Genomic DNA, 15,655 nt, shown 5'->3' with positions numbered 1-15,655 from the left:
TTTATTTGATTAAAAATACAGAAAAAGAACAGTAATATTGCAAAATGTTTTTACAATATAAAATTATGTATTTTATTTTAACATACTTTAAAATAGAATGTATTCCTGTGATGAAAAGCTGAATTTTTATCAGCTGTTACTCCAGTGTCACAAGATCCTTCAGAAATCATTCTAATATGCTGATTTATTATTAGAATGATCAGTGTTGGATAATATCAGCAGTTGTGCTGCCAAATATTTTTTGGAACCTGTGTTTTTTTTCAGGATTCTTTTATGAATAACAAGTTTAAAAAGTACAGTGTTTATTCAAAATATAAATATATAATATAATAATATAATGTAGTGTATATTCAAATAGAAAACAGTTATTTTAAATACTAAAAATATTTCAAAATTGTACCGTTTTGCTGTACTTTGGATCAAATAAAATAAGGCTTTGTGAGCATCAGAGACTTCTTGAAAAACATTAAAAAATCTTACTGTTCAAAAACTTTTGACTGGTAACGTTAGTGTATATACAGTATATATAGTTAAATTAATTAATGAATAATTGTGCACCGCCATTTTTCAGCGCTCACTGGTGATTTTAACACTACTCCATTCCAAACCCATAAAAAACAGTTTGCTTCATTCCTTCCGTTTCGCGCATTGGTTCATGTCACGCCGTCGACTGAACTGACCAATCAGAGGCTTGGAATTTCCCTCACAATACAAAGAGCCTCGAACACGTAAACAAACCCGATAATGGCATCTGCTTTATAACCCTCGCCTTTTGATGTATTAAACAAGTTCCTCGCAGCCACAAAACGGACATACTGACAGCTCCCACAATAACCGCATCGACGGAGAGGTTTTAAAAAACGGAGGAAAAGAGCAAGATGGCTCCACTGTTGACGGGTAGTGATGCCTGACCGCGAACGAATCGTTGTTTTGAACCGGCTGTTTAAAAAAGATTCATTCGCGCCGATTCGCAAAGGGTTCGTAAATCACTCGACTGTAAACAATGTATACTTTACCCAAAAGTTAAATATCTGTCATAATATCAATTCCAAACGTATGACTTTCTTTTTTTTTTTTTCTGTAGTAGGCAGAATGGCAGCTTGAGTCACCATTCACACACAAAAAAACATGAAAGTGGATGGTGACTGAGGCTTTCAGTGCCTAACATTCTGTTGGAAGTTTGGAGGCTGAGTAAATGATTTACATTTTAATTTTGGGTAAACTATCCAAAAGTCATTAAGAATAGTATTTAAGTGTTATAATATAAATATTTATTTATTACATAAATGTATAAACATGAAATATTTATTACATAAACATTAGCTATGGCAAATCGGTGAATTGATTCTTCTGAACCGGTTCATCGAAATGAACCGATTCTCTAAATGAATTGGATTCCCAACGCCACTGACGGGGCGACGCATGCGCACACAGGCTTGTGCGTCAGTTAGCGCGAGCGTTCCTTCATCACAACAGAGACGCTCCGCCGTTAAGTCGTTCTTTCACCGGGGGAAAAACGCCTGGTTTTCGCCGCTGCCAGTTCCTCGGAGGAGTTGTTCTTCGGGGGGCTTGATGTTTGACGTCTTTGCAACATGGACTTAATGATATTTTCTGTGTCTTTATTATTCCTTCTCCTGCCGGGCCGTAGTCTCGCACAGCACCGGGGATAGAGGCCTCCGCGCCCCTGCTCGATTAACGGAGAGCCCGCGCGGAGCCACAACAGACACGGGCGGGAATTCCACGGCTATTTTGGAGGTCAGACGCTATTCATCTGACAGAAGTCTGGGTGTAGTGGCTGAGGGAGACGGAACCAGTTGGGTCTGTTGTTGATGTGGGGAAAAATGGAGACCCCGACGATCGTGTACGATCTGGATACCTCCGGCGGGCTGATGGAGGTAAGACAAACACACTCATGCACACGTTTATTCCTCTCTTCGCTGCCCGGTTAACATTCTCAGTGTAGCCGCTAACCCGCTCTTGCATGCTAATGTCATCCATACCATAGGCTCCTTTCACATGGGCGCGCAGGCGCGCGTTCACGGTCACGGCCCAACAATGGCTCGAGCGGCTGATGTGATGTAAAACGCGTGCAGATGTTTCACTAATGAGTTTCTGAATCTCTCTCTTGCAGCAAATCCAGACTCTGCTGGCGCCGCCCAAGTCTGAGGATGGAGAGAAGAGGACCAGGAAACCGGACAGGAGCACCAGGAGAGCCGGCAGGGCCACCAATCACGATACCTGCGACAGCTGCCGGGAAGGAGGGGACCTGCTGTGTTGTGATCACTGCCCCGCTGCCTTCCATCTACAGTGCTGGTGTGTGTGATGCTGGAGCTAGGACAAAATTGGGCCCAGGACAAGGACTGGGATGGCCATCAGATTTGGCTGATGTTTCTTCGTACATCTCCAAATGGAATATCATGAATGCTGGGGTTATTTATATGCTATCTAATGTTTCTTGCATGAGCAGGGAAGAGCTCTAGCAGGGGCCTGATAAATAATCATTAAGCATGGATATCTGAAGGCCACGACTCTCAACTATGGCAAGAGATGAGATGGATTTTTTGAAATCATCTCAGAGTCAGTTTGTCAGATGTTTGCAGATCTGTGATCAGCTTTGTTTAAAGGATTAGTCTACTTCCAAATAAAATAAATTCTGATCATTTACTTAGCTCCATGTCATCCAAGATCTTCACGTCTTTCTTTCTTGAGTCGCAAAGAAATTCAGTTTTTTGAGGAAAACATTTCCAGGATGTTTCTCCATATAGTGGACTTCAATGGTGCTCAAAGTATTTAATGCAGTTTCAATGCAGCTTCAAAGAGCTCTACACGATCCCAGCCAAGGAATAAGGGTCTTATTAAGTGAAACGATTGGTTATTTTCTTTTTTTTTTACTTATTTGTATACTTTTTAACCTAAAATGTTGCGCTGAAAAATTCCCATCTCATTTTCTCCTCCATTTTCAAAATCATTCAACATTGCTGTTGCTGCTTGTGCCTATTGAAGCTGCATTGAAACTGCATTTTTAACCTTCAATCCATTGAGCACCATTGAAGTCCATTAAATGGTGAAAAAATCTGAAATGTTTTCCTCAAAAAACTTAATTTCTTTGCGACTGAACATGGGGGTGAAGGAAATTTTTATTCTGTAAGTGGATAATCCTTTAATTATATCTGTTTTTTAAGTGCATGTTAAAGTGAACAATTCATCCGTACATTTTTAATTTTTTAAAAAATTGTTAGAAGGGCTTGTCGAGTCATTTAGTCCGCCTAAACTTTGTCCCTGCAAGCTTTATTGCTCATCTTCCTCTGTTTTTGAGTGCAATATCCACATCTAAAAATCCAATCAAGAGCTGATGCACAGAACCAAGTCCCTGCCCTACATTTTTATTTTTTTATGGTGGTCTGTTACACTCGGACGTACGTCACAGCATGGAAGAAAAGATCTGTCACTGTCTCGGTTTTATTGTGACTTTAAACTCATGCCGTAATCAGTCCAGCTGCAGTGGAGGATGTTTGAATTTCGATTTCCCCTCCATATTTTCTCATTGTTTATTCTATCTGTTTGGGAGTTGAAATGATTCCATGTGTGTTTGAGGAGAAACACATGCAGCTGGTGCTGCGCGGCCCACAGGCCACTGGAAATCTGCCACACTGGCCTTCATTTGTGTAGTCTCTAAATTCCAGAGTTTCTAGGATTGGTCGAATGTGCTTTAAAAAGAAACTACATTAGCATGTCAAGATATTTTAATGGCTTTTTGGTGTTTTTAGATGAATCTGAAAGAACTGTGGGAAAGTTAGAACAGGTTTGAAGAACCATTATTTGCAATGTTTTACAGTTGGTAAAGTAATATTCAATCTGAGCCCTTGGTGCTTATAAGCTTCATTACAGTTTTTTTTTTTTACCATCAGTAGAACAGAAGTGGTTAGATGTAGATCTGTTTGCACATGTGCAATGCATTCAAAAGCAGAGACTCCTTTCTTACAGGGTGAGGTATTGATTTACCCTCTCTGTGCCGGCTGGGTATAGATAGTTTATTTGAAATCACCTCTTTTAAAAAAAAAAAATTACATTTGAAGTATAAAGCTGGTCTGCTGTCCCTTTGTTATTCATTATAGCATTGAATGGCTAAACATACTATAACTGTATGTTTGCTCTGTGCTAAATGAAGCCTGTAGTCTTACCTCTGACTTTGTTTACATTTCCTCAGTAACCCGCCATTGAGCAGAGAAATGCTGCCCCCTGGTGACTGGATGTGTCATCGCTGTACTGTTCGCAAGAAGGTTGGTGTCCTGTCTGTTATGAAACAAACACTCATGTTAAGCAGAGTTTTGAATTTCTTCCCAAATTTTAAATTAGAATAGTTAATAATTTTTTTTAACAAAAAAAGCCATAAGATAAAATGGTTTAACTTTTAAAAGCAAAGAAATAGAAGCCAACACAAATATTACTGTAATGTTGTTCTGTGAAATTTTTAAAAACTTTTTTTTTTTTTTTTACATTAAAATCATTGGAATATTTCTTTGTTTTTGTTTTTTATTTAATAAAATGTTTAATTGTTGTTATTAAATATTTTATAGTCAAATTGAATAAGGGATAAACAGGTTTTCCTTTTTTGTTCTTAATTACACACTGTTTAAAAAAGTCCTTACACTTTAATCCTACAACATTTGTGTAGCGTTTACATTTTTTTTTTCTCAAATATTGGTTTATGATTAAACAGAAAAGGGAACAGAAGAAGGAGCAGATCAACGGTCTGTTGGAGCGGCAACTGGGGAAGCAAACACCTTCTCCGGCTCCTGAGCAAGAATGTGGGACGTTACGTCTGGATCCTTCTGTGGGGTCGGGCGGCACAGGCCTGCGGGCCGCTGTCGCTCAGGTACGACTCTTGGAGAGACGACCCAGCAGCCGACCTGCGACCCCCAACTCCAACACTTCTTCCACTGACACGCCCACACCGTCAGAGCAGAACGACATGGAGGAAGACCTCCTAGACGTGGAGGACGAAGCCCAGGGCTCCGAGCCTGAACTCTCAAATATCACATCCACCCTCAAACGACCATTTGACCTCCTAATTGCCGCTGCCATGCAAAGGAACCCCACGCAGTTCCAGCTTCCAAATGACCTCACTTGCACGACCGCACTTCCAGGTACAGGACATTCTGATCTCACTTTAACATTGTGTGAACTGATCGTATGCGATTCTAAGATATGATGCATTTGTTTTCTTTGTCTCAGGCACCAGCAAAAGAAGACGAAAAGACGAGTTATCAGGCAAGAACAATAAACGTCCACAACATGAGCTGGACAATTATGGACTGGTTCCACTGCCGGTGAAAGTGTGCTACACATGCAACAGGTACAAGCTTATGTATGTGTGTGTGTGTGTGTGTGTGTGTGTGTATATATATATATATATATATATTATTTTTTATTTTTATTTTTTACTGTTTTACAGATGTTTTTTTAAAGATGCCTCTTCTGCTCACCAAGCCTGTATTTATTTGATCCAAAGTACAGCAAAAACACTACAATTTTGAAAGATTTACACTATTTAAAATAACTTTCCTATTTGAATATATTTTTAAACGTAATTATTCCTGTGATCAAAGCTAAATTTTCAGCATCATTACACCAGTCTTCAGTGTCACATGATCTTTCAGAAATCATTGTAATTTGTTGTTCAAAAAACATTTATTATTATTATTATTATTATCAATATTTAAAATAGTTGAGTAAGTTTGTTTCAGGATTCCTTGATGAATAGAAAGATCCAAAATTAGCATTTATTCTACATAAAAAAGATTTTAAAGATTCAAAAGCTTTTTGGGAAAGAAATGATAGAAATGAATACTTTTATTTAGCAAGGATGCTTAAAATTGATCAAAAGTGATGACAAAGACATAATGTTACAAATGATTTCTATTTCAGATAAATGCTGTTCTTCTGAACGTTCTATTCATCAAAGAAACCTGAAAAGATTCTTCTCAACTGTTTTCAACATAATAATAAATCTTTTTTGAGCAGCAAATCAAAATATTAGAATGATTTCTGAAGGATCATGTGACTGGAGTAAAGATGCTAAAAATCCAAACAGATTTCATCACAGGAATAAATGTAATTTTAAAATAAATTTCAATATTTAATTATTTTAAATAGTAAAAATATTTCAAAGTTTTACTGTACTCTGGATCAAAAAAATGCAGGCTTGGTGAGCAGAAGAGACTTCTTTAAAAACTGTTCAAAAACTTTTGACTGGTAGTGTACATTAATACTTGTCTTTTTCTCTCAGGAGCTGCCGATTGGCTCCGCTGATCCAATGCGATTATTGCCCGCTCTTGTTTCACATGGACTGTTTGGACCCGCCTCTCACTGCCTTCCCCACAGGCAGGTGGATGTGTCCCAACCACATCCAGAACCTGGTAGTAAGGAAGCTTGTGTAAAACAAACATCAAGACTTGTGTATATTTTTGTGACATTTTCATATGCTAAATTAAAAAACTCCCATACGAACATGTCACTCATTCAATCTCCTCCTTTCCTCTAAGCTGAACCAAAGAGCTTTGACCCTCAGCAACCGTTGCCAGTTATTCGACCAGTTTCAGGACCGCATATCCCAGCATGCCGTTAAACTTGACTTTCTGCAGCGGATACATCGGCAACACCCCCCTAAGCGGCGGTCAGCTCGTGCCAACATTAGAAAAACTCTGAAGGTGATCTGTCTTTTTGTAAACTCCCTGTATGACGTGAGTGAGATGTTGAAACTTATGAGATTTGTTTGGTTACCTGCAGGTTCCAGATGCCATAAAGTCACAGTACCAGAACCCTCCTACACTGATGCCCACGGCAGGAATCCGTGAAGGCGAGCTGATCTGCTCCGGCCTTCCAGAATCTTTTGTCCCGCAGCACTTAGCCAGTGAAGACGAACAGTGTCAGGTGTGTATAAGCAGCCTGCCGTTTGCTTCTGCTTTTGGATTCAGTATTGTTTCTGAACCAGTGTTTATGCTTTGGTGTAGTGGCTCAAAGACGTCATCTCGCTGCAATGCAGCATTATGAGGCATTTATGGAACAGACAAACATCTCCTTGGGATTCAGAGCACACAGAAAAGACTAATCTGAAACTCAGAGATTCTTGCCAGAGTGCTGCCTCACCGGGTAGCCAGAACGTCGCTCCAAAATTTTCCTGTAACTCATGTACTGACGGACTATGTCAAAATTGTAAGACCACAAATGGCCCTGTAGACCGATTAGTTCAGTCCAATGGAACGCAAGAAAACACCACTGACCGTGAAACGTCCCGTTTACTCATGCCCACTCCACCCAAACATGCCAACACTGAACCAGTAATTAAGACTGAGAATGCCAGCTTAAAGTCCTATAGTGGCACAGAGTGTCTCAAATCTGAGCCCAGCACTCCATCATGTGACCATGAGAAAACTACATCAGCTTCAGACGCAGCAACAGCAAAGCTCTCAGGCTCGACTGTGTGTTCAGGAGCACATGCTGTTAAACCACAGAAAATCATCTCAGACACCAGATCAAAAGATCAAAGATCTTCACCCCCTTCCAGTGGTAAATGCCTCCTTATGTAGTTTGATTATTCCATAGCATACTGTAAAAATATTGATCGGCTGCTTTCTCTTATCAGATTCTGTGATGGCAGGCAGTGGTGATGTGTTCTCTTGCACAGAACCTAACATGCTGGAGCTGTCCGGACGAATAAAAGACATCATGCAGGGCAGCGGAGGTGGGTTTGAGTGTGTTTCAAAGAGGAATCTTGTAATCTTTCTGTTTTGCTATTCAAGTTAGGTTGGAAAGATGATGTAAAATCCTTCCCAGTTCTAAATTGTGCATTAAAGCAACTTGGCGCTCCCTACAGTTAAGTGAGTGAAATTCACTGTCATGAATATACAGTACCACTGTCCAAATTACAGTTGATAGCTTTTTTTTTTTTTTTACATACAGTTGAAGTCAAACGTTTATGTACACCTTGCAGAATCTGCAAATTATTTATTATTTGACCAAAATAATAGGGATTATACAAAATGCATGTTATTTTTTTTAGTGCGGACCTGAATAAGATATTTCACATTAAAGATGTTTACATTTAGTCTACAAGAGAAATTAGCTGAATTAATCAAATAAAAATTACCCTGTTCAAAAGTTTACATACACTTGATTCTTTATATTGTGTTGTTATCTGAATAATTCAGCATTTTTTTTTTTTTAGTGATAGTTGTTCATGAGTCCCCTATTTGTCCTGAAAAGTTAAACTGCCTCCTGTTCTTCAAAAAAGTATTTGAACCCTTTCCAACAATGACTATGATTTTGAGATCCATCTTTTCACTCTGAGGACAACTGAGGGACTCATATGCAACTAATACACAAGGTTCAAACACTCACTGGTGCTTCAGAAGGAAACACAATGCATTAAGAGCCAGGGGTGTAAACTTTTGAACAAAAGATATGTACATTTTTCTTATTTTGTCTAAATATCCTCTTTTGTTTAACACTGCCATTCAGTGAATCCTGAAGGATTTTTCTGAAGAACAGCAGGTAATTTAACTGTTCAGGGCAAACAAGGGACTAATGAACAACTATCACTAAACCCAAAAAAAAAAAACAGCTGTGGATCATTCAGGTGAGAGCACAGTATTAAGAATCAAGCGTATGTAAACTTTTGAACATGGTCATTTTTATAAATTCAACTATTATTTTCTCTTGTGGACTATATATAAACATATTTTATGTGAAATGTCTTATTCAGGTCAGTACTAAATAAATAACTGTAATTGCAATATTTACTTTTAATCTCCAGTGCTTGTTTGTAAGCCTGCACAATTTGGATAAAATGTCATATATCAAATCATATTATATAAAAGATGACAATATTTTGTAATCATTCTGAAACGCTGTTTGTATTGCAGAAGTTGAGCTTGCCTCATTGGATGAGAAATTTATCAAGCTCTTAGCCTGGCAGCGGATTCAGCAGCTCTTTGAGTCAAAAACCTCTCCTGTTCAGAGCATTTCTCCTTCATCTATGTCACCCACTCACAAGAAACACAGTGAAGGTATGCGATTCATTATTGATTATGCTCTTTTTGAAGTTTGTGTTCCAATCAGAGAATGAACTCTTGATGTTTCGGTTTCAGCTCAAAACAGGGAAGTGCAGGCGAGAGCTTCATTCTGTTCGGTATCAGGAAAGGGAACAGCTGTGAACATGTGCTATAGGAGTCTGTACATCGGGACAGGTAATTATCATCCTGTGGCTACAGGATATGCATCATCCTACTACAGTGTTCAATACAACTATGTTTTCTCATCAAAGGTGCTGATATGGACGTGTGCCTTACAAACTACGGACGTTGCAACTACGTTTCAGGGAAACATGCCTGTATATTTTATGATGAGGTATGCCATTTTAGATGTTTGTGACTATGGACCACAAAACCAGTCTTAAGTATCATGGGTATATTTGTAGCAATAGCCAAAAATACATTGTATGGGCAAAATGATCAATTTTTCTTTTATGCCAAAAATCATTAGGATATTAAGTAAAGATCATGTTCCATGAATATATTTTGTGAATGTCCTACCATAAATGTATCGAAACTTAAATTTTGATTAATTATGTGCATTGCTAAGAACTTAATTTGGACAACTTCAAAGGCGATTTCCCCCAATATTTTGAATTTTTTTGCACCCTCGGATTCCAGATTTTCAAATATTGTATCTCGGTCAAATATTTTCCTACCTTAACAAACCATACTTCAACTGAAAGCTTATTTATTCAGGTTTCAGATGATGTATAAATTTCAGTTTTAAAAAAAGGAACCCTTATGACTGGTTTTGTGGTCCAGGGTCACATTTAACATGCTTTATGCTGAAAGGAGGGTGTCCTCTTTTTTGAGTGATTTACATTTCATCTATTTGTTCTCCTCTAGAATACAAAGCAGTATGAACTGCTGAACTACAGTGAACACGGGACGACCGTTGACAATGTATTATATTCCTGTGACTTCTCTGAGAAGACAAGCCAGAGTCCGTCCAACAACCTCCTCGCCAAAGTGCAGAACATCATCCGTGAGTGAAAAATAAAAATTAAATTCAAGAATAAATTATAATGATTTCCGTACATGACAAGTTTAAAAATACAGTAAGCATCAGTATTAACACAAGTGTGTTCATAGGACGCTGCAGAAAAAAGGAACAGGAGGAGTCTGTGATGGGTGTGGCTTCGACAACAGAGGGCGGCGTTATGAGCTGCCAGTCACATGATGCTCCCATCACTCCCTGCAACTGTAAAAACAGTGGCTCCAGTTTAATCGGAGGCAATGGTGCAGGATGGGAAGGCACTGCGCTCCTCCATCACGGAAGCCATGTCAAACTTGGCTGCTTGCAGTTTATATTCAGCATCACAGAGTTCGCCAACAAGCCTCTTAAAGAGGATCTTACCACTTGCAGCCTCACTCCCGCACCTGGCCAACAGGGGGAGCAGCTGAGCAAGGCCACACCTCCTTCGCTTCAACACAACCTTGTAACTTAACCCCTAAAGCATCGACTTGTACAGTTTAAACGGTTTCCTAATTATTTAATTGTTTGTACACTTGCATGAGGTGACTTTTTCTAGTTTATTTCAGACTCTTGGCAGGTTGCACATTTTCTTGTCTCAATGCAAGATTTGCATTTTTAAAGGGAAACTTTGATCATCCTCTATGCTCAGAAGCAGAGCTGTTTTCACATGTAAAGAAACAAAAAATCAAAACATGTTCTATTTTGTGCCAGTAACAATAGTTTTTATATAAACATGCATTTTCTTTTTTTCCATAAAAATGGATGCTTTTATTTATGTATGTCCTCTGGAGCGCACAACACATGTGTGAAGAGACTCGTGTACATATATGTATATCCATGTGAACAGCCAGAGAGTCACACGAATCGGTGCGCAAACGTGCTCCAGTTTGTATTATTTCTGTTGTGCACTATTTGGTTGCTGTTCGGTCTTTTTATGTCTGTTCCATGTGGTTCTGTAATTAGTTTTCACCAGGTTCTTGTGTCAAACTATGTAAATACAAACCAGATTTTAAATAACATGCTTTAGAAATCCACCCAACTGTGTTTGTGTCATGCTTACTGATTCGTTCACTAGTCTTCTCTAAGATTAGTAGTGTACCATTGCTTATTTTTAGACTAAGGGGCTTTGAAGTAAGGTATGCAAATACATACGCATACAGCAACAGGTAGGTAGGACAGCCAATCATAGCCCTCGTACCAAGGGGGTTTCAAGCTTTTAGACACCAAAATATGATTTTTATTTATTTAATTAGTTATTTTTAATCTATCCATCTTTAAACTTCAGACCCCCTAGCACTCCCTTGCTGCCTCCTAGTGGTCTCTGGACTTCAACCATATGAAGGGACCAGAATGTCTTAAAATCTCAAACATGGACATTTCATAACATCACATTTTCAAAATTTCATAAACACAAGCTAGTTAGCAACTTCATAGCAAATTGGTCACGAGTTTTGCACAGGTAAGAACCACTCTACACTTACAGTTACTGTAAATGCCATTTCAGTCAGTAAAGTCAATAAAAGCAGCTAAAATATAGCTGAGTGTTTAGACTTGGGTTTTGTAATCTGAATGGACTATTTCCAGGAGGGCGTGTGTTTCCAGCAGGCAGTCTTCCTGTTTCCAGTGTGGAGGAACCCGAGCTCTTTCATAAGCAAATATAGCAGTTATTGGTCTGATCGTTTGAAAATAATGTTTATCTTACTGCTCATTTGCGGAGGACTCGTCGGGTTTTACCTGCTGTTGTACGTGACGGTGTTGCAACTGCCGAAATGTAAAAGTACAGCTAAGCTGCACGGGAAGACCGTGATCGTGACCGGTATGTGTTCGGTTTTAGTGCATTTTATACTTTATTCAAACATTCACGCCTGATTGTTTGAATGTTTTCATTTTATCATTATTAATAGTTCATAAAACTGTGAACTAAAAGCGTTTACGCTTTCGTAACCACTCCGTGAATGTTACACAACGCAAAAATTGACAACTGGTCCACTAACGTTCACACAGGCAAGTAACTGAATAGATAAGATTGACATTTGAGCTGGTTTAATTGCAGGAGCAAACACGGGTATCGGCAAAGCCACCGCGCTGGATCTGGCGAAAAGGGGAGCTCGTGTGATTCTAGCCTGCAGGGATGAAAGCAGAGCTCAGGCTGCTGTCACAGACATCCAAAGGGTGAGAGCGAGCATTATGTATTAACTGTTGAGGATAATGGCCGTTTATGATCAGACAAAAATACACTAGGGGGTGCTTGGTGTCTCGTTCAAAGTCACTGAGCTGCATTCAAATCTCAGGACTTGTTTGTTTCTCTAAAGTTTATTTCTTCAAACCCCCAGCACTATCATAAAAATATTATATTTACAACCATGAAAAGCGTAAATAGCCTTCTGTAAACACCTTCTTGTTATTACTTTATTAACGTTAGCTCTTAGAATCATAACGTTTATTGAAGTCTGTCGATTTACAGTCACACCTAACGTTACTGGCCGGACTGAATTAACAAGAAAGCGTTTTTTATTTTAAAAACGCAAACAAAATGGAAATAAGGGTCCTGAGGCGTATTTGTTTTAAGTTATAGCCTAAGGTAACGTTAACTGTTAACGTACTTCTTTTAACACGACGTGGCGCCGAGAATATGAAAAAGCAAACGAGGCGTAACGGTTAGATTTTTGTTTAACATGATTTTCAAGTCGAAAACAACATTTCTCAATCACCATTATTCTAAGAAAGTGCTAGAATTGACATTAAAATCTTTATTGTTTGACGTTATAACGTGAGAAAATCTTGTGAGCAAAAAAGAAAGGCGGAAAAAGATCACGGGCTTTGGACAATACAATTTGGCGTCAAAAGTCTCCAAAGTACTTACCAATAGCTGACTAAAAGAGGATAATGTTATCTTCTGAGATGTGTCTGAAGTCCGCGGTCTTTTGCTTGATATAAAATAGAGCTTCATTATGAAGGTTGTTTCTTGATGCTGAACTTCGTGTTATTGTTAAATTAAATTGCGCGGCCTAATTGACTCCTCCCACTCTTGCAGACATATTGTTCTGCTCATTTATGCTGTCTAACCACGGAAAAAACGGCGCAATATTTTGACAAACTAAAGTTAGGTGGTAAAGATACGTATGAGTAATATTAATTAAGATATTAGCCTAATATTTAACCTATCTGAATGATTACTGGAAATGATAAGAAACACAAATGTTGTCAAGAATCTTGCCCTGGAAATCTGGTTCAGTTTGGCCAACCACAAACGCCTTTTGTTTCTCAGTTTTTTTGCACTCTTCTCCTTGATATGTTATAAGTTTTGGCAGTCTATAGTAGGCTACTCCAAATGTTTTTTCCGGTCCAATCGAATAGTTCAGCCCAAAACATGACAATACTTGACTATTTTCAGCAGAAATAATTATCAAAATACGTGAGTTTCGTTTGGTTCAGTGGCATTGTTTACGTTCAGTGCCGCCTATATGGCCGATTGATGCCGCGTCCTGAAAACATTCTATCTACCTTATTTTTCCCGTAAGAGTGGGCACAGCCATTTATAAATGTAATGTGTCTGGGCTTTGTGTTGCGGTCTCATCCGCATTCAGCTATTTTTAGTTGTACAAAACAGCTTGTTTTGTTGCTTGATATTGCAAACTAGTGTGTCTTCCAAAAAAATGTAATGCATTATCTTAATTATGAACACACTGGTTTGTAGTGCAATCCAAGTGGAAAAAAAACTGCTTAAATGAGGAAAAGAAATACAATCTTGAAGCACTGCGAATGACAATCAAAATGTTTAAATAAGTAGTTTTATAATTATATGTAATTTTTAATTTGATTGTTTATATAGAACATTGTATTTTAGAATCATTACAAAAGATGCATGTGAAATCAATGAACTGATGTGACTGTCACGCAGGAATCAGGAAACAAAGAGGTGTTGTATATGCACTTGGATCTGGCCAGTTTGAAATCTGTGAGGTCTTTCGCTGAAAACTTTCTCAAGAAAGAATCCAGATTGGACATTCTCATCAACAATGCAGGTAGCTATGAAAAACATGCAATTGCAATGATACAATTACTTTTTGGTTTAACTTAGGTTTAAAAATGTTATATAATTTTTTTTTCTTGTGTTTGTAGGACTTGTAATTGATGGCAAGACTGAGGATGGCTTTGGAATGATCTTTGGCGTCAATCACCTCGGTCACTTTTTGTTAACCATCCTTCTGCTGGAAAGGCTAAAAGAGTGCGGCCACAGCAGAGTTGTCACAGTCTCGTCAATGGCCCATTCGTGGGGGAAAATTGACTTCAACTGTATCAACACTCATAAAGACTTGGGTTTAGGAAATTCTGCTATTGCCTTATTAGGGTTGTACAGTCACAGCAAACTCTGCAATGTTCTCTTTACGCATGAACTGGCCAAGAGACTCAAAGGCACAAACGTCACATGCTACAGTCTTCATCCAGGTCAGTCTGTGTTCTTTAATCTCTAAAAAGCATGACTTGATTAAATATCAAAGGTCATAAATGATCAATGCTGATTTATTTTGTAGGGGCCATCAAAACGGAAATCGGTCGGCACAGCAATCTATGGTGGCGGCTGTTCATGGCACCGATTTTGCTGCTTTTCTTTACAGACGTGGAGTCTGGAGCTCAGACGTCTCTTTACTGTGCGCTTCAAGAGGGTATCGAACCCCTGAGTGGACGTTACTTCTCTAGCTGTGCAGTGCAGAATGTTTATGCTAAAGCCAGAGATGATGCAGTAGCCAAAAAGCTTTGGGAAGTCAGCGAGAGGCTGGTTGGTTTAGCGTGAGATCATCAGGTTCATTACAACCGTATGGATTTGCACTTCCACAGTCTGTTTAGTGGCACCTGTGGTCAACAGATAAATGTGTTTCTGCATATTATAAAAAGCCTGTGTTAAACTTTGCGGTTCATAATATGCTCTGACTGCAACAAACAAGCTATTTAATTCTTCTAATTAAAATGTTCTTTGATTGTTTTACAGATTGTGTTTGTGCAAATATTACTAATAATCAAACTTATTTTGAATGTAACACTAACCACTGCATATATGACACATTTTCACTTCCTGAAGTTTGTGGGACCAGGTTTCCACTGCATAAATCATGTTCGTTTCATACCAGAGTAAAGACACAACTCACTGGGTGTGTATGGGGATACCGGGGCTTTAACTGTGTTGAATGTCACCTCTCCCAGTTGGAGTATATAATTGAAAGAAACAATATGCACCATTGGATCGCAGGTCAAAAAATACATCAAGGGAGCCTAGTTACTCAATATCTCCATGATAATGTTACTCAAAGTTGTTTTCTGAGTTCTATGGTTATGTCATCCCAATTTTACCAATTGCTACTACAAACTTCAGCTTTGCCTTTACCAGAACAAATCACACTGTATAATATAATAAAATAGAGTATGGTATGGAGAAGCAAATTATTTAATTAATTTTTCTCAATTTTAACACAAACTGTGGTATTTACTGTATTTGTTGATCTCAACATGTTATCAAACATTGTTGTAATAAAACAATATATATATATACATTTTAACTGAATTAAATAATTAAAATAATTGTATT

At 38.4% G+C, this 15,655-nt stretch overlaps 2 protein-coding genes across 3 annotated transcripts; both read left to right on the top strand.

The window, feature by feature from the left end:
- The first annotated feature begins 1,432 nt into the window (after positions 1-1,432).
- phf12a (PHD finger protein 12a) lies at positions 1,433-11,105 on the top strand. Of its 2 annotated transcripts, none has more exons than XM_073829015.1 (15): positions 1,433-1,895; positions 2,132-2,313; positions 4,208-4,280; positions 4,721-5,147; positions 5,236-5,356; positions 6,290-6,419; positions 6,546-6,710; positions 6,790-6,933; positions 7,014-7,569; positions 7,646-7,744; positions 8,925-9,068; positions 9,150-9,248; positions 9,326-9,408; positions 9,942-10,080; positions 10,188-11,105. In XM_073829015.1, exons 1-15 carry the CDS (start codon positions 1,830-1,832, stop codon positions 10,541-10,543), a joined length of 2,784 nt encoding a protein of 927 aa, XP_073685116.1. In that variant the 5' UTR covers positions 1,433-1,829; the 3' UTR covers positions 10,544-11,105. The 2 variants fall into 2 exon arrangements, with proteins under 2 accessions (XP_073685116.1, XP_073685115.1); XM_073829014.1 differs by having other exon boundaries at positions 1,434-1,895; positions 6,290-6,422.
- A 575-nt stretch (positions 11,106-11,680) lies between these two features.
- Positions 11,681-15,653, top strand: LOC141298713 (dehydrogenase/reductase SDR family member 13-like). Its single transcript, XM_073829016.1, has 5 exons — positions 11,681-11,887; positions 12,125-12,243; positions 13,973-14,096; positions 14,194-14,520; positions 14,607-15,653. Exons 1-5 carry the CDS (start codon positions 11,761-11,763, stop codon positions 14,864-14,866), a joined length of 957 nt encoding a protein of 318 aa, XP_073685117.1. The 5' UTR covers positions 11,681-11,760; the 3' UTR covers positions 14,867-15,653.
- Positions 15,654-15,655: the final 2 nt, after the last annotated feature.

The sequence above is a fragment of the Garra rufa genome, chromosome 23 (genome assembly GCF_049309525.1).
Source record: "Garra rufa chromosome 23, GarRuf1.0, whole genome shotgun sequence".
NCBI lineage: Eukaryota > Metazoa > Chordata > Actinopteri > Cypriniformes > Cyprinidae > Garra > Garra rufa.
Note: the sequence above shows the minus strand (reverse complement) of the source record. Positions and strands in the feature narration are given on the sequence as shown.